The sequence below is a fragment of the Pseudorasbora parva genome, chromosome 10 (genome assembly GCF_024679245.1).
Source record: "Pseudorasbora parva isolate DD20220531a chromosome 10, ASM2467924v1, whole genome shotgun sequence".
Lineage (NCBI taxonomy): Eukaryota > Metazoa > Chordata > Actinopteri > Cypriniformes > Gobionidae > Pseudorasbora > Pseudorasbora parva.
This window is the reverse complement of record NC_090181.1, coordinates 32,958,218-32,978,018: the sequence shown is the minus strand read 5'-3', so window position 1 is coordinate 32,978,018 and position 19,801 is coordinate 32,958,218. Positions and strand designations below refer to the sequence as shown.

Genomic DNA, 19,801 nt, shown 5'->3' with positions numbered 1-19,801 from the left:
TTTGATTCAGGAATGGGTATAGTTCTGCTGATGTATAGTTCTGTGATGTATCGTTGACTGTTCTTTATAAGGAAAGTGGATTGTGCAACATGTGTAAGCATAAAGTATACGTCTATTTTAAACACAGGACGCATGTTCTCTAACTTCTAAGGAAATCTCTTCCTACTGAGTTCCTCTATATAACATCCAAATTGAGTTCTGCCCAGAAGACAACGGGACAACAATGGGAGAAGGAGACGATGACAACGATGTAGAGAAAGGAAAGAGGAGGGATGGAGAAGGGAGAAGGGTAGAGAACAGAGGAATGGAGAAACAGAAACAGCTAGCATTAAATAATAACATTTCAATGTCTTTACTATGTCTGACACACAAAGATAATAAATTAGAGATCTCTTGATAAAATTTCTGGTATCCGGTCATGTGATTTAATCATAACGGGGACAAAGCTGTATATACAGATCAACAATTTGGAGCTTCAGTTTGGCAACATTTTGATTGCCATTAAATTTTATTGTGTGGAGAAAAATCCTGAAATGTTTCCCTAAAAAAACTGAATTTCTTTTGAACTGATTTTAGTTCCCATCTCCTCCAAGATGTTCATGACTTTCTTTCTTCAGAATGAAGAAAGAAAGTCATGAACATCTTGGATGAGGTGGGGAGTAAATTATCAGGAAATTTTCCTTTTAAAGTGAACTAATCCTTTTAACAATGTATTAATTTAAGGCAGAAACAATAAGATTGTTGAAGTAATGAATGCATGTTTGTTTACAAATGATAAGGATATATGTATATATATATAACATTTCTTCATGTTGATTCAGAGTTGCATCATCTGAGGTCCTCAAAGGATTTTGAGTCATCTTGAGTCATTTCTTCACAGATTTATTTGAATTAACACACTATGTGGAATAAAAGCCACTTCAACTTGGAGTAGGAAATTGTGAAATTGTCTGATGTGTGATGCAAAGTTTGTAAAGTCTCATTTGTATGCCCTCCAACAAAGTGAAATACTTTGCAAAGTGATAAATTCAGCAAAACCTGCTTGACAAAATCAAATTTGAAGATAAACATACAAGTATGAGAAGTGGGATTTTTGGACCAATGACATTTCACTGTGGGCGGGGCTTTCAGCATGATGCAACAAACATACCAGGTTTTGGCATTTGGTAGCGATCACATCGCCTCTACATTGCACAGATGATTGGTTGCTGTTGCATCAACATTAAAACAAGTACTGATAGTGTTGCTGTTAGCAGTCTGCAGCGTACTTTTAGAAAGCATCTGAATTCAACAGCTAAGATACGTGCATCTTTTACAAATGTGCATATTGCATGGTTTGCTTATGAATTCCTAAATGAGCAATCTTAACAGTTTAATCTAAGTGTTATTTCAACTGTGATTTACTAAGCATATAAGCTGCTGCGTTTACGTGATTGTGTTTATGCCACAGCAAGAGGTCTATCATACTTGTATGTAATTGCTGCGTGAATGTCTAAGCTATGGATATGAGAAAAAGTTTAAGGGAAATAAGCATTCACGCTTTCAGTGGTTACCATGTTTAGCTGCAAACTCTAATGAAGCGTTTATTTTATTTCCAAAGGCAATGTTTAGTTGCTATGCATGTGTGTGTTTAATTTCAGCTGCACAGCGTCAGACCACGCTTTGCTTTGACCACGCTGTTTCCTATTTTAATCAATATGAACATTAATTTATTCGTGTGATGGCAAAGTTGAATTTTCCACATATTTGAAATGTTGAAAACTGTTTGCTTAATATTTTGTGAAAACCATGATACGTTAATTTTCATAATTCTTTATTTTCTTAATTCTTTACATAATTTCATAATTTTCATTCATTTTCATTTGTTGAACAAAAATTACAACGAACAGCATTTATTTCAATTAAAATCTTTTGTAAACTGATATCTTTACTGTCACGTTTGATCAATGTATGTCCCTGCTGAATAAAAGTAACAAAAAAACAAAACTTATAGACCTCAAACTTTTGATAGTGTTGATAACAAGCAAACAGAAAGAAAGTGTTGCATGTTACTTCTCACAATCATGGCTTGTTAGGAATCCCATTAAAAATAAGGAACAATTTATCACCTCACACTATCATACTAATTGGCTCACAGTGTCGTTACTTGCATCCAAATACTTAAAAAAATAATTTCACTGTAAAAACAACATTTCCCCAATCACACTGCTGCACTACCGAGATACTATGGTTCCAGCTCTTACGTCAGTTTCACACATAATCCTATTATATGTTTTGCAATCCGTTTGCGGCCCATCATTTTTTTGCCTTCCAGGATCGGTGCGGTGCAGCGATCGTTTGCGCAACAAGTCTACATTTGCTGTGCTGCACGTGCTGAATTAAAGTGATAGCACATGGTTAGTGGTCAAAAAGAACACGGATTGATATGAAAATGTTGTAATCTCACCATAAATGCATATAATTAAAGCCCGGGCAAAATGCGGTAAAAAGTATAAATTTTTAATGTGAAATACACTACATAGCATGTTCTGTGACAGGCTGGTGGTCGGAGATCTACGCTCGGAACACGATGGATGACGATCATCTTATTAGTGAGGTGGAAAAACTAATTGTTTTATGATCCGGGGCTTTTCATATAAAGATTTCAACATGAAAGAAAATACATAGAATACAATTTCTCCGGCTGTTGCTGTGATTAGGGGCGGTTGCATGTGATTTCACTTTTTTAACTTTAGTTAGTGTGTAATTTTGCTTCTTGAGCATAAACAGTATCTGCAAAGTTACAGCTCTGAAAGTTTAATGCAAACGGAGATATTGTCTTTTAAAGCAGCATTAGGTAACTTTTCAACCGTCATAATATATTTTCAAGACTCTTGTGATGATACATCGACTTAAAATAGGTTGAATGACACGTCTGCCATAGCTTGACGTGGTCTGTATCGTTTTTAATCATAATTTTAAACTTCGGGTTTCGGGTAGTAACCCGAGAAAAAAAAGAACTACAAAATTCGACTGCTTTACGGCATATACATCACTTCCACCAACACCCACACTTCCTTAAATTCGGACGTGCAAGCCCAACTTTGTTCGTCGGATAATATAGTCATGTCCGAAGCAGCACAGACAAATAAGAAAGAAAAGGTTTTGTTGGAGGAAAGCAATAAGAGGAAACGAAAAAGTGATGGGATTAAAGGCAGGACGAGGATCAACATGTGACCAGCGTTTGCTCGTTGGCGTGAGCTGAAGGAGGCGTGCCCGACCGATGCTGTCATGCTTGTTATGGTGATTACCTACCACTCAAACATTGAATCGAAGTATCATATCGATTCTGTAAAACGGTAACCAATAGACTACTATAATGACGCTGGCTTGTAAACATGAGCATCGTGATTATTTGGCGTTTGAAAAAAATAAAACCCATGAAATTATATTCATATGACATGCTGAAACATATGCCACTGACTGTACCTGGGATGAAGACATTTCACACGTGACGCCAGAAGAACACCTGCATGTCAACTCCTCCTGCAGTGTTCAGGGGAACTGTTAGTGCTGCACCAACCCGCGGGGACGCTTTTATGAAGTTATTTGGCCCGCACCGCACCACTGTATATATTTTTACAACCCGCCCCGCACCCGCGACCATTAAATAGACATACGGGGTCCGCGGGTTATGAGACGACCCGCGCATCACTAGTTCAGGGCTATCAGGGTTGTCATGTCAACAAATGCATGCGCGATGGCATCCCCTGTTGTAGGATGACAGAGCTTACGACAGTAGTTGAGGACATTATTTTTTCCCAACTGTAGGGGGACCCCTAGAGCAAAAGTTGCCAAGTGCTGCTTTAAAGTTATGGCAGTTTATTGCCTACAAAAACGGCCGGTTTGGACTACAACGAGCTTCTTCTTATGATGTTGGTGACATCATAAACCCTTGCTAGTCACAGCAGATGTGACTTCTGCCCGTAATGTTAAGGAGCGTGGCCTTTCCGGACAACCTGTGCTTGGCACTTCAGCCAATAAAAATACATGAAACTACATTTGGCCATCTAACCAATCTAAGACCATTGCGTTTTTCGGAGGGATGGGCTTCATAGAAGCAGGAAGCAAGCGGTAAGCGGTGTGGAATAAAGGTAAAATATAAGAAAAATATGGCGTAAAAATAAAATAAAATAGTATTAAGACGTGTTATACTGCACCCCATAAACACAACCAAGTCTAGTAAAAAAACACAGAACCACCCCTTTTAAATGTTTGTAATAGCTACTAAAGTTTTACATAAGAGAATCAGTGTGTAAAGATTTAAGAGATTGTAAGAGATCAGCGGCACAATACAAAAGCGTCTAACGTTTATGCATTTGGCAGACGCTTTTATCCAAAGCAACTTACATTGCATTCAAGTTACACATTTTTTACATTATTGTAAATTCTTGCTTTCCCTGGGAATCGAACCCATGACTTTGGCGTTGCTAATGCCATGCTCTACTGGTTGAGCTACAGGAAAGTCTTATATGAAAGCACAATTAGCGTATGCTGTTCCTGCACTGCATACGTACTGTATACGCTTCGCACGTGTGAATCCGGTGTTACCTGTATTTTGAGCTGTGGAATCCGTTTCTTCGGTTCTGACTGGACCTCCAGTAAGATGGTGTTAGGTTTCCGAATATCAGGAGCAGGTTTGGGTTCAGGAATGGTGATAGGAGGGAATGACGTTGTTACGGTGGCTGATTTATTGCTAATGATGACCCGTGAAGGCACTGGGACTTGGCCGTCCACTCTAGGCTTACCTAGAGAGATATAAAGAGCAGTGCTTGATGAACAGGGACTGTAACCAAAAGATTGTAGGTTCTTTAACTATATGCTGCATTGCATTTTGCAAATTGCATTTCAGAAAGTAATGGCATGTGAAAATTCTATTTTGCGTTTGCAGTTTTGTGCATGCAAGTTGTTTTGGATAAAATATTACTAAATTACTTGATATTTACGTACCTACATACTCAAAAAGGGGGGGAAAAAGTCAGCTCAGGCATGAAGATACATGAACATGTCTGCAGAGTGAAACATTACCAGGACAACAAAAGGCGACATTGAACGCAAAGTCTCCATCCCCCTCTTTTCCACAGGATGCGTGAGTGAACTAGCAATACACTTCGGCAGCCTAAATGCGCTTCTGCCAAACCCCTAAAGTCTGCACATCCATCGCCCTGATGCAGCGCAGATAACATCAACACGCTGTTTACAGGCAAGGGCACAACACGACCCCAAAACTCACGCAAGAGGGATATTAAAGACAGAGGCACTCCTGCAGATGGAGCCCACACACACATACACACACCTACTCATTACTTTATCTTCCAACACACCGCAGAGCGACTGTAGAGGACGTCCACGGTACTTTAAAGTGCCGTGTCAGCCCAAAACACATTCACACACATCTGGCTGAACGGGAGGCCAATCTGGCAACATGATTGGCATCTGTTCTGCAATGGGACCGTGAGACAAACAGGTTCAGCCAGAGTGCGTTAGCGTAGGTTTGTGTCATTGCTGTTTGCAGGAAAGCAGGTTACGGACGCACATGCCCCATTACATAGAGATGCGAGTCTGGCCTCAGCACATTAACGGCAAACGAGGAGGCTGACATTAGCATAAATCTGCTGCGAGCGCCGCAATCTGTTTTTCCCAGCCTTCCATGCAAAGCAGGGGAAACATAAGCTTTACAATTTCCATAATTTGGCTGAAGGGCATCCAAACAGTGGCTCAGGAGCAAGAAGCACTGACTCATCTGGAATGCACAAATACTTCTGATAGCAAACATGTGGGCTCTGCCGAAGGAAAGCTTGAAAGGAGGCGTTTGTGCTCCAGAACCTCAAGAGAGCGAACACTCTGAAATGCGAAACCAGATCGGACAGATTAGCTCAATGATGGACAGTAAGAGATGCTATTATGGGCTATTCACAAACCAGAGAAGCCGCAAGGCTTGCAAGGAAACAAAGACCCAAATGAAGGGACCGAATTCACAGCCCCAAAAATGCTTGGGAATACGCCCAAGAGTATGTAAATCACTGACTTTACCGGACCTGAGGACACTGCAGGAGGAGACCTGGGAGAGATGATGGGGAGAGCGATGATGAGATGATTAAAACAAAATAAATCCACATAAATATGTGCGCACACGTCCTGCTTCTGCAACCACATGCAATTTCAAAGCAACAAATGAAGTCACGTCTCACCACTGGGGCTACCACCAGAGCAATTTCATCTACAATCAATAAAGTATAAGAATTCACCTCAGAGACGGCAAGACACGGTGAGCATGGGCTGCTCAAAGCATCTCTGGCATGCAAAAGCACCAATCAGTGTGTGAATTACAAGTCTTCACAACGATTCTTTCTTTATCAATAATACATTTTGGATATAACAGAAAAGATGCCTTATTATATGAAGTTGTGCATAACAGGCGTAACATAAAGAAAATCAGCAGATTTATGGATGGATGGATTCATTAGATTAATTAAATTCCACTTTCTGTTATTCCAATTCCACTTCAACTTCCAGTGGGGGTGGCCAATATAAATTTACATTCCTGAATTGAAAGAGAACCAATTATTCAATTCGGAATCTTGCAAAACCTTGTTATTATAGAAAGAAAAAAAAACATTAAAACTCTTGAGTTGAAAATTGTAATGTTGCTATAGACGATATGAACTAATACTTCCCTTGATCGCTGCTGTGTTGATTCGACTGCCACTTTCTACTCTCTGCAGTGCAGAACTTGCTAAGCAGATTTGCAGAGAGCTTGCCTGCTGTCGTTCGTGTGTAACTGTGACTCGGGGGCCGTCTGTGGATGAGCCGCACCGAACATCTGCAGCAGATGAAAGGCTCTCTCACCATTCCCATGGGGCACTCTGCAATCCCCACTGTCATCCCCGGAGAGTCACGGAAGAAGGGGAAATTAGGCCAGCTCTAATCTACAGCCCTCCAGAGACCCAGTCTGAGCCTTGGCGAGTCAATCCAATCCAGGCTGGGCCAGTCTGGACCCTCTCCTTCATAGATACAACGCACACAACTGCAGAAGTGTCTGGGAAGTTTTTAATGGGAGTCTGGAACTTTCCGCTTGGGTTTCGTTCTCACAAATAGGACAGCCACGGGGATGAAACTGGTGGATGATTAAGACGCCTTGGGAATCGCCTTGACTGGTAAAAGATGCTTTTGGTCAATATGGGGAATTGAAGAAGTTATTAGATGCTTCACTTCGTTAGATGAAAGTAAGACAGGTTTGATAGCTGCGATTTGGGGAATGAGATGATGCTGCTCTGAAATGTCGAATTTACTTTGCACTTTAAATTTAGACCAACAAAAAAAAAAGATCCCTGCTGAGATGACCAGCAAGGATCAGATGATCAGAAGGAGTTGATGGATCAGTGTAAGAGTTTTGGGCCAGTATGGACAAATATCAATGGTTTGATAATGCATGTGTGGGGTTTAATAGTACTTGCAAAAAAAAAAAAAAAAGAAAAGACAAAAAGGGGTATTCTGTGATGAACTGAGCAGTCGTCTTATACCATCTTGTTCTCATTCAGTCATCCACTTATTGTGTTAATTTTGATGTTTGTTTTAGTTCATTATCCTGGAGGAAGATCCAACCACGACCCATTATAAGATTTCTAGCAGAAGCCGACAGGTTTTTATTTTTTATCTGTTGGTATTTGCTAGAATCCACTGTACCATGTGTCTGAACAAGATGTCCAGGACCTCCAGAAAAAAAATAGGCCCACAGCATTAAAGATACAGCAGTATATTTACCTGTGGGTACTGTGGGCATTGAGTACTTTTTATCCCGGTGTGCACCAAACCCGTCTGGTGAGTTTTCTGCCAAAACGGTCTTTTTTTAGTTCATCTGACATTGAAAACCTGTCGGCTTCCCTTTTGAAGTTCCAGCCGTGTCTGACAACTAAATATGCTGGAGTTTGTAAACCCTCCCAAACAATATGTGGTGATGTAGTTTTTTTTTAAAAGGCTTTCTGACCCCAAGACTCTAATCTAACTAATCTCTGCAATTCTCCATCTGTGATCCTTGGAGAGTCTTAGTCTACTCAAACTCTCCTCCTCGCTGTGCATTAGGACGATATAGACACATATCCTCTTCAAGGCTGATTCATAACCTCTTTAGTTGACTGGAACTTCTTAATCATTGCCTTGATGGTGGAAACTTTCTATTTTGTGAAGCTCAACAATCTTTTGCTGCAGATCGGAACTATATTCTTTGGTTTTAGTCATTGTGAATTTGAACGATTAAGGAAATTTTGTGCCTTTGTGTTTACTCATATTTATACTCCTGTGAAACAAGACGTAATATCTAGACAATTTCATGTTCCCAGTCAGATATTATACTCATGAAAAAATTCTAGGGGTGCCAATCATTTTGGCATTTATTTCATAATGTGATTTCCCCCACTTTCAATTTTGTCACATTTTTTAAATGAAAGATAAAAAGGATAAACAATGCATATTTATTTTTACAGCCATCTTTGATCATATTTACCAGGGTTGCCAACAATTCCGACTACAACTGTAAGTAAGCCTTGCTAGTGAGCAGCTATGCTGGCCTGGGATGAAACTCTCTAGGTATAAGGGCCCACAATTCAGGAATATTTCTGCAATAATTGACTTTTTAGACACATGATAAAAGTGTCTAAATCCATAAAAAATAAAACATAAAGCTAATGTTAACTGTTAACATTATAGCAGTGTTTGAGCAACTTTAGCATAGCTTCTGCAGTTTTTCCTTACTAAGAACGTTCAAAAATTCATCTAGTGGTTTAAGGATCTTCAATACGACTATGAAGTGAGCTGAGTGTCTTTGATGGCGATTAGGGCCACTGCATTGCAGATGTGATTAGCGAGTCTTTGTTCACTTCAGCGTGGCTCAGATCAGAGGTCAGACCAGCATACGGGCACCAGCCCACAAAATGCTGTTTCATTAACATGTAACATTACTAGGCCATTTTCCACCAGTTCATTTCATTCTCAATACCCTAGGCCACAATTCGGGAAACATTTAAATACTGTAAACAGCTTTAGCAGTGCATAGGTGCTTCGTCAGTGCCATTTTTTCATGCAATACCTTTAATTACCTCTTCAGTCCATTGCAGAAAATAATGATGGCAATTCAGCTGTTACCAAACTAATGGAACGTTTCGGCGCCAGGAGGTCATAATCCTCAAAAGGAAGGGGGTAGGGGATAAAAAAAAAAAAAAAAAAAAAACTAATCAACTCATAATACGAATGCTTTCAAAATGTTTTCAATTGGCTATTTGCAATTACTGCCCTAAAAAGTCCCCTCGTAAAGCACGGTGGTGTGTTTTCATACATATGGCTGTTTGGGCTAATAAACAGAATTACCTCCAAACGCACAAGGTCGGAGCTGAGACGGACCTGAGCTTGCAGTGATTGGAAGCGGGAAAATGAGAGCGTAATAGAAAGGCATTAATGTCCCTGACAGTGAAGTGATTAAACGAGAGCGGCATAGGAAGGCTTTTTAACGAGTGGAGAGGCAGTCGTAATTAAGAGCTAAACTCACACCGCTGAAATGTCGTCTAATTAAGTCCATTCTTTAATGCTGCCGTGTGCTCAGAGCCAGCCGGAGGAGAGAAGCTTTATGACTGCAGCATGTGGAGGCTGTCGCATCCATTCGTGCCACGTTGGACATCTTTGTTTCAGAGGGGTCAGAGGTTTAAAGGATACAGAACAGCAAAAACTGTAACACTGAACCATTTATGTCACAAAACCTAGTTTTCTGATGCATAACATGTTTTAAATTTTATAATTTTATAATTGTGACAAAAACAAATCTACAAGTTGTCTTACTGGACATCAAGACTGAGTTGGGTTGGAGTAAAGTTTGACAAGACTTTACTGATTTTATTTAGTTGAATCCAATTGAACAAGCAAAGGTAAAAAAACATTAGTAAAGGATCTCTAGTTCAGACTTTTCCATGACTTTTGAGGCTAATATTTGTGACCTAAAGCGCCACATAAGAATAAAAATCCATGTTTAAATCGGCCACAGCTTCTCTCAACTAAAATGAATGACAAGCTATGTAGTTTAGTGCAAAATAATTAAAAACTGCAACTGTGCCAGACATTACCCCACACAGAGAACATAACGTCATGTGTCGTGACAAATTGCTGAACATGAAGTATTGTAATGGGTTTAAACATTATTATAATTAAACATATGTTCTATTATACAGACATTTGTGACACAAATTTCCATGACTTTTTCAAAACTTCCCCAAAACTTTTCAAGGCCTAGAAATTGCAATTTTAAAATTCCAATGAGGTTTTTCATGACAGTATAATCCCTGCTAGTTGTTGTAATGGTGGCTTACCTAAAGGTATGGCCATGGGAAAGAGGTATCCTCGCACTGGAGAACCACGCTGCTGCTGTTGGGCAGGATAACTAGGGCTGAACAGGAAATGGGGCTCAGGCTGCAGGGCAGGAACCCCATCTACAAACTGGCTAGTTTGGGTTTTAGATGACTTCATTTTCACCCCTATATAAGGGGAATAAAAAAAGAAAGGGACAAGTATTCATAAAGAATAAAAATGAAAGACAGAAAAGGCAAAATTAGGGGTGGGTAATATAGCAAAAGGATAACATTTAATTTACCTCCCAGATAGTATCATAATCCACAGTCTTATGATTCTTTTTCATGTTGGTTTTAGGGTGTGTTCACACTTGGCAAGTTCAATTAAAACCCCATGTGCAATTGCTCTGTTAGTGCGGTTCATTTGAATAAGTGTGAATATTATCCTCTGAACCCTGGTGCACACCAAACAAGTGGACCTAGAGCGCTAAAAAGATGGCTCTCTGTCCGCTTCTAAATGAACTCTGGTGCGGTTTGAATGAAATATGAGCGCAATATGGACAAAAAACATGTAAATGAACCAAAAACAGGAAATGATGATACCTGAAAAGGACAGAAAGCTCAAGCATACCTGTTTTTTTCTGGTCATAGTCCTAATGTTGCCCATCACAGTTCGGTACAGGCTTCAGAACCAAGTCTCCTCGCAGCAGATCTTCGTTTGTGTGTCTTCTGTTTTGACTCTTACATTAGATATTTATAAGCTCTTCACAAGTTCTCAGCTGGTCAAAATACCATCATATGTAGGCTAGGAACATACAACGAGCGCATTTAGCCCAGTACACAGATCAGTGTTTTGGTTTCGATAAGTTTCATTGCGAAATATGCGCAATAATAGCTGACAAATCAAGTGGGGAACATATCCCTATGCCTTTAGATTCGGTATCTTTAGGTTTCGTGTTAAAATGCCAGTGTGAACGTTAAGCGGACCAGGAATAAATGTTTTCTTTTTTTAGTCCGGACCAAATGAACCAAACTACCAAAGTGTGAACACACCTTAAAAGACTAATTTTTACAAATTGCTAAAAGAAGCAAAGAAGACCATTAATCATTGCTTCTATTTGGAAGCCTTAAACTCACCTTTGACGGTTTCTACTACTTTAGGTCGCTGAGGTTTGGATTTTGGTGTGGGGGAGTTGAATCGAAGGTAAGGGCTTTTTTTGAGGGTGCGTCTATGGCCCTCATAAAGAGCTTTTCCATACAGCCTGGCCAGATACTCTTGATCATCCTGAGATTTTAGCACAACCGGCTGGAAAAAAACCCACAAAAAAACACAAACTCGATTAACAAACAGTGTCTTAAAAATAGCATACATGGTATTTTATACTATGATGCACTCATATGTATGGTAAACAGGGCACATTATAAAAATATACACTCATATCTATATTAAAAATGAAAAACTATACTGATCATTTTGATAGTAAACATATAAATTATTATTTTATATAATACAATACAGTACAGGCCAAAAGTTTGGATATATATATATATATATATATATATGTATATATATATATATATATATATATATATATATATATATATATATATATATATATATATATATCCAAACTTTTGGCCTGTACTGTATTGTATTATATATATATATATATATATATATATATATATATATATATATATATATATATATATATATATATATATATATATATATATATATATATATATATATATATATATATATATATATATATTGAACAACAACCATGTTCTCAGTGAACACAAAAAACTATTTTTGGAAGTTTTAGTTTTTAGTTTTAGCCATTTTAGGGGGATATCTGTGTGTGCAGATGACTATTACTGTGCATAATTATTAGGCAACTTAACAAAAAACAAATGTATACCCATTTCAATTATTTATTTTTACCAGTGAAACCAATATAACATCTCAACATTCACAAATATACATTTCTGACATTCAAAAAACAAACAAAAACAAATCAGTGACCAATATAGCCACCTTTCTTTGCAAGGACACTCAAAAGCCTGCCATCCATGGATTCTGTCAGTGTTTTGATCTGTTCACCATCAACATTGCGTGCAGCAGCAACCACAGCCTCCCAGACACTTCAGAGAGGTGTACTGTTTTCCCTCCTTGTAAATCGCACATTTGATGATGGACCACAGGTTCTCAATGGGGTTCAGATCAGGTGAACAAGGAGGCCATATCATTAGATTTTCTTCTTTTATACCCTTTCTTGCCAGCCACGCTGTGGAGTACTTGGACGCGTGTGATGGAGCATTGTCCTGCATGAAAATCATCTTTTTCTTGAAGGATGCAGACTTCTTCCTGTACCACTGCTTGAAGAAGGTTTCTTCCAGAAACTGGCAGTAGGACTTGGAGTTGAGCTTGACTCCATCCTCAACCCGAAAAGGCCCAACAAGCTAATCTTTGATGATACCAGCCCAAACCAGTACTCCACCTCCACCTTGCTGGCGTCTGATTCGGACTGGAGCTCTCTGCCTTTTACCAATCCAGCCACGGGCCCATCCATCTGGCCCATCAAGACTCACTCTCATTTCATCAGTCCATAAAACCTTAGAAAAATCAGTCTTGAGATATTTCTTGGCCCAGTCTTGATGTTTCAGCTTGTGTGTCTTGTTCAGTGGTGGTCGACTTTCTGCCTTTCTTACCTTGGCCATGTCTCTGAGTATTGCACACCTTGAGCTTTTGGGCACTCCAGTGATGTTGCAGCTCTGAAATATGGCCAAACTGGTGGCAAGTGGCATCTTGGCAGCTGCACGCTTGACTTTTCTCAGTTCACGGGCAGTTATTTTGCGCCTTGGTTTTTTCACACGCTTCTTGCTACCCTGTTGACTATTTTGAATGAAACGCTTGATTGTTCGATGATCACACTTCAGAAGCTTGGCTATTTTAAGACTGCTGCATCCCTCTGCAATATATCTCACTATTTTCGACTTTTCTGAGCTTGTCAAGTCCTTCTTTTGACCCATTTTGCCAAAGGAAAGGAAGTTGCCTAATAATTATGCACACCTGATATAGGGTGTTGATGTCATTAGACCACACCCCTTCTCATTACAGAGATGCACATCACCTAATATGCTTAATTGGTAGTAGGCTTTCGAGCCTATACAGCTTGGAGTAAGACAACATGCATAACGAGGATGATGTGGTCAAAATACTCAATTCTGCACTCCCTGTATATATATATATATATATATATATATATATATATATATATATATATATATATATATATATATATATATATATATATATATATGACAGATGACAGCTTTCACATTACCAATTTTCTAATACGAACTGTACCCTGTTCTGAACTAAACTGCCAGTTTAAAAAAACTCCCTTTTATTTATATTCTTAAAATGAGAGAAGTGACTGCTTACTCTGAATCTCTGAATCTCTGAATCTATCTATCTATCTATCTATCTATCTATCTATCTATCTATCTATCTATCTATCTATCTATCTATCTATCTATCTATCTATCTATCTATCTATCTATCTATCTATCTATCTATCTATCTATCTATCTATCTATCTATCTATCTATCTATCTATCTATCTATCTATCTATCTATCTATCTATCTATCTATCTATCTATCCATAGCATACTTTATACTAAATACACACATGTGATCAGATCATGTTTAAAAAGCAGAAAATTATATTATTATGTAAAGCAAGCCATAGCTGTAAGGATTTCATTTAGTTTCATCTAAAATACATGGCAACTCCAGAGTGTCGCCAGCCAGCAAAATAACTCTCAACCTCTTGTAACTGTGTGCACTGTTGTCTGGTTTGACTGCACCTTTAACGATAGCAGCAATTTAATGCCTGAACGGCCTTCACACTTAGTAACCTTCAGATAACCACTGGATGTGTTGCTAGGTTAAGAACCATCCACACAGACACCGGGCAACGTGGACAGCCATTAACAGCACCAGACTTGTGCCAAACACAGATAAGGCAAGCCTGCCTCTCGTCTTCTCACTCTTTATTTTTAGCAAATTAGTGTCGGGCAACATATGGGTGCTCAAAGCAGCTCATTTAGAGAAAATGCCACTGAGACACAGAGAAGTACTGAGCTACAGTGTTTACATCCAGATGGGCCATTTTGGGAGTGTTGTGAGCTTGTCAGGTCACGGTGATAAGTAAACAACACATACAGGATTAAAAACAAACAAACAGGTTAGAAGATCCTACAATTCATTATCAGTTTCAATATAACAGACAGATGATTTGGACCACAGCCAAATAGCCAATTATAAAGCTCTTATGTCATATATTGTTAGTCTACACAATCTACTGCCTAGTGCCTACATATACAGAATCCTAACCAAAATAAACAAAATGACACAGTAAAATGTGATATATATATATATATATATATATATATATATATATATATATATATATATATATATATATATATATATATATATATATATATATATATATATATATATATATATATATATATATATATATATATATATATATATATATATATATATATTGAATATATATATATATATATATATATATATATATATAGGTTTAATATCTAAATGGCAAGATCTATTCTAATTCACAATTAATTTTGTATAATATACAATAGAATATTAAATTACATTAAATAGTGAACACTTTACACAGTAAAATAACTCTTTAAATAACATTAAATATTAAAATAAATAAAAATGTTTGTGTGTGTGAGTGTGTGCTGTAAAAATGTGTGCATCCGTTTTTTCTATCATTTGTTATCCTTCGGCTAGTGTAACATTGTATGATCACGTTTTTATTCTTGCAAATGTTTTTAAACCATTTGAGGGGAACAAGAACAAAGAGAACTGTCTGTGTATGTCCTGTCTATATGACACACGACACACAGAAAGATTCATTCTCTTTCTTGATTAATTATGGCAAAATGCCGTTTTGTTGAATATTCTCATAAGAGCAGTCTTAAATTAGTCAAATAACATCTTGGTAACACTTTAGAATAATGGTCATTAGTTAACATTAGTTTATGTATTAACTAACATGAACTAACCATGAGCAGATCATTTGTTACTGTATTTGTTCATCTTTGTTAAAGGTGCCCTAGAATTAAATATTGAATTAACCTTGCCATAGTGAAATAATAAGAGTTCAGTACAATTTCTGATTAAATTGAAAGCTTCTTAGAGAGACAGCATTGTCTAGATAACGCAATATCCTAGTACACTAACAATAGGAAACTCCAAGTACCATACAAAACTAAAAAGTGTGTCTATTGACAAAGGTTAATATTATTTTGTATTACAAAATACAACCGTAGATACGTTGCTTACAGATCGTTCACTCGATCCTTCTAGCAAACTTATATGGCCTTCTTTCCACCATATAAGTTAAAACGACTATTCATTCAAAGGCTATTCATTGTGTAAAAATATAAGTTATATATTTATATTTTTGAGAACTGAAGTAGGCCTATGTTTTTGCACGGCTGTATTTCATCACAGTCACTGCGTAGCCTACATTGTGATTCATGTTATAAACATGCAATATCTTTGACGAAAAAAGACAAATGTAAAATGTAGTCTGAATGACACTTTAGGCAGAACATCTCAAATGGAGATCAAATACAGCCTACTTGTTTATTGGTGTTTTCAGATCATCAGCGCGCGACAGAGAGCTTGCGTGCATATGGTTGCCAGATTGGACCTGTTTAGGTAAATCACCAGATCCTCCAAACATGTTTAGTAAAATTATGACCAAAAAGTTCTATTTTTGTTTCATCTGACCACATGACTTTCTCTTAGACTCCTCTGGATCATCTAAATGGTAATTAGCAAACTTAAGACGGGCCTGGACATGTGTTGGTTTAAGCAGGGGAACCTTCCGTGCCATGCATGATTTCAAACCATGACGTCTTAGTGTATTACCAACAGTAACCTTGAAAACGGTGGTCCCAGCTCTTTTTAGGTCATTGACTAGCTCCTCCCATGTAATTCTTGGCTGATTTCTCACCTTTCTTAGGATCATTGAGACCCCCACAAGGTGAGATCTTGCATGGAGCTCCGAGGGAGATTGACAGTCATGATTAGCTTCTTCCGTTTTCTAATGATTGCTGCAACAGTGGACCTTTTTTCACCAAGCTGCTTGGGAAATTCCCCGTAGCCCTTTCCAGCCTTGTGGAGGTGTACAATTTTGTCTCTAGTGTCTTTGGACAGCTCTTTGGTCTTGGCAATGTTAGTAGTTGGATTCTTACTGATTGTATGGGGTGGAGAGGTGTCTTTATGCAGCTAACGACCTCAAACAGGTGCATCTAACTTAGGATAAATGGAGTGGAGGTGGACATTTTAAAGGCAGACTAACAGGTCTTTGTGGGTCAGAATTCTAGCTGACAGACAGGTGTTCAAATACTTATTTGCAGCTGTATCATACAAATAAATAGTTTTAAAAAATCATTCAATCAAATCAATTTAATTAAAAATAAATATTGATCCAAAGCAATATGACAGTTAACTTTGACAGTCCAATAAATACTTTTCTTATGAATCTTTTTTTTCTCTCTCTCAATATTTCCACTGAACATTTTTAAAGACGCTTTGTCAAGTAAAAAGAAATGTAACTTTTAAAAACACGTTTCGAGACCCTGCCTTTAGTTCCATTCATCAGTGCTACGGCTCTGCAGTTGGATGCTAGTATGCAGCTTCTACCGTTTTTAAAAGCAAAAGCACGCTCTGTGTGAACAGCCTCAAAGAATTTAACCGGAATTAGGTGTTATTTTGCAGTCTGCTATCTTGAATAGTCAGGATTATGCTGTCTTGGTATTTAGCTCATTGCTATTGAAACAGAGCTTTAATGTTTTATTATCAGAAAAGTTCGTTTGGTCTGTCCATTGTGTGAACACATTTTGAACGGCATTAGATAATGCTGATATAATCCTGCTCACCGTCTCTTGCTTCCCTTCAAGTCTGGTTCTAACAGACAGAGCGGGTTGTTTGCTGTGTGTCAGTGTGCTCTCTGCTTGTGCTCTCACTAAGCCTCTCAGAGAGGTTTTCTTCTCTGCCGCAGAGGTTTCACCTCCCCCTCTTCCTCGTCCTCCCCCTTTCGGACCAGCCCCACGTCCGCTTCTGCTCCTCTGGCCCTGCTGCACCACTTTAGTGACTGCAGCATCGCTTTTCTCCACAATCCTCTCAGAGTTCTCCCTCGCCAGATCATCCTGACAGGAGGGGGTAAAGGAGGAAGATAAGACAGAGGGAAAGAGAAAGAGACTGAAGACCTTGAAGTCAAAAACACTTCAATGTGTGTTCAATAGACAGCTCACAGCAAGAAATACAAACTTGTTTTTGTTTTTTTAAATGCAGAAAATGTTGTTATGCTAGATGTTGCTTATGTATGGAGGTCATTATAATGCTTGGAAGAACCAGGATATTTATTAAAGGTCCCATTCTTTGCGATTCCATCTTTCAAACTTTAGTTAGTGTGTAATGTTGCTATTAGAGCATAAATAATACCTGTAAAATTATAAAGCTCAAAGTTCAATGCCAAGCGAGATATTTTATTTAACAGAAGTTCCCTTTCAAGCCTACAGCGAACGGTCGGTTTGGACTACACCTCTGCACTTCCCGCTTTAATGACGCAACTAAAACCTTTGATGATGAACCCTCCGCCCACAAAAACACGCAAATTCGGGGGCGTTGTCCTGCGTTGCTCTCGCAGGTCGAGAATAGGAAGCGTTGTTTTTGTAGAGTGTGTTTGTCGCCATGCCATTGAAACGCTGTTATTTTCATCCCGGAGTCAAATCACCTTTGTTTGGCCTTCCCACGGACGCTGTACGTAGAGATCAATGGCTACAGTTTATGTTTAACTCGGTTCCGGAAAATTATAATCACAATTAAAAACTATGTGCAGCACATTTTGCTGAGGACTGCGTCCTCAATCTTAATCAGTTTAATGCCGGATTCCAGAAAGATTATTCTAAAAAGATGAAGCAGTTCCCTCTTTGTTGTTTATGGACCACAACCGGTAAGTTTATTTTATTATTTAAGTCGGTCCGTTTAACAGTTTATAAAACTCATGACACAAAGTGCAACGCTGTTTAGCTTTGTTAACTAACGTTAGATGGTAATTGAAACTAATCCGAAAAACTTAGCATATAAAAGTGTAGTAATTCGTTCAGACACCATCGATTGTTGGTGTTTGTAATGAACAGTTTAAACTACTGAATAGACAGCTTACCAATCTGAAACATCCAGCAATAGTCTTTCCTGAGCAGGTTGTAATCGATTCTCTTCGATATTCTCCGGGTCTGATTCCAACTCAAATTGATAAGGCAATATAGACATTTTTGCAATAACATTGGGCGCGCGTATCTACTCGTTATGGTAAGAGGCGGGACCTTTCCGGGCAACGTGCTAAGCTGCTGTCCAATCACAGCGCGGGAAGCGCTGGCCTAATCAGAACTCGTTACTTATTTTTGAAGGAGGGACTTCAAAGAACAAGGAAATCATCAGGCCGTTTTTAGGACAGAGGAAACACCGGTATACAGATAAGTAAATTGTGTGAAAAATACTGTGTTTTTTTACACGCGAAACATGAACTCATGTTATATTGCACACTGTAAACATAATCAAAGCTTCGAAAACACGCGAAGAATGGGACCTTTAATATAACTCTTAATATGTATTTGTCTGAAAGAAGAATGTTCAGGTAAATGTCCCCAAACAAGCAAGCCAAAAGGTGATATAGATATAGATATATACGAACCCCCCCAAAAATGTAGTTGTGTGTAAGATAAAAAGTCAAACTGTGGCAAAAACAAGTTTTCATATGGGATTTTTCACCGCCAGGTAAATAATCATAAACGTGATCACTTGAAAAAAGTGCTCAATGCCAGGCAAAAGCAAAAAAGCACATGATTATTCAAATATTTTCCCTTTTCAATCAGTATTTCGGAGAACAAAGAACAGTGACAGATTGTGCAGGAACACCAGATTGTATTTGAAGGCTGAAAAAGAGAATAAATCTTTCAGTTCAGCTCACCTGAATCTCCTTGCTGAGTGTATTGATCCAGGCATCAACTGTCTTCTTTATCCTCAGCTCTTCATGGACATCTCTATTGGACAAGACACATGAGAGGTCGTCAACATCTTCAAAGACACAAGTGAAAAAAACCAATCATCTATAAACTCGAGCGACAGAGCTACTTTTCTTGATGGTAAAGCTTGTTGTGTTGCTCTAGGCACGTTTAGTCATTCTAGTGCTTTGTACGATAGAGGTTCAGGGTCAATTTTCAGCTACTTTTAGAGATGAATTTACCCTGAGCTGTGAATTTAATTTAATATTTGGAAGGGAGTGGACAAATACAAATCTCC

The 19,801-nt window shown here is 38.2% G+C and overlaps 1 protein-coding gene across 4 annotated transcripts in view; it reads right to left on the bottom strand.

Annotated features, from left to right (window-relative positions):
* Positions 1–19,801, bottom strand: part of kiaa0586 (KIAA0586 ortholog) — a 157,239-nt gene that overhangs the window by 68,264 nt on the left and 69,174 nt on the right. For all 4 annotated transcript variants that reach the window (XM_067455911.1, XM_067455910.1, XM_067455914.1 and 1 more), the window contains 5 exons: positions 19,470–19,542; positions 17,377–17,646; positions 11,508–11,676; positions 10,392–10,556; positions 4,591–4,787 (listed from right to left, as the gene is read on the bottom strand). In XM_067455911.1, coding sequence (XP_067312012.1) covers positions 4,591–4,787; positions 10,392–10,556; positions 11,508–11,676; positions 17,377–17,646; positions 19,470–19,542 — 874 coding nt within the window. The remainder of the gene's footprint in view (positions 1–4,590; positions 4,788–10,391; positions 10,557–11,507; positions 11,677–17,376; positions 17,647–19,469; positions 19,543–19,801) is intronic.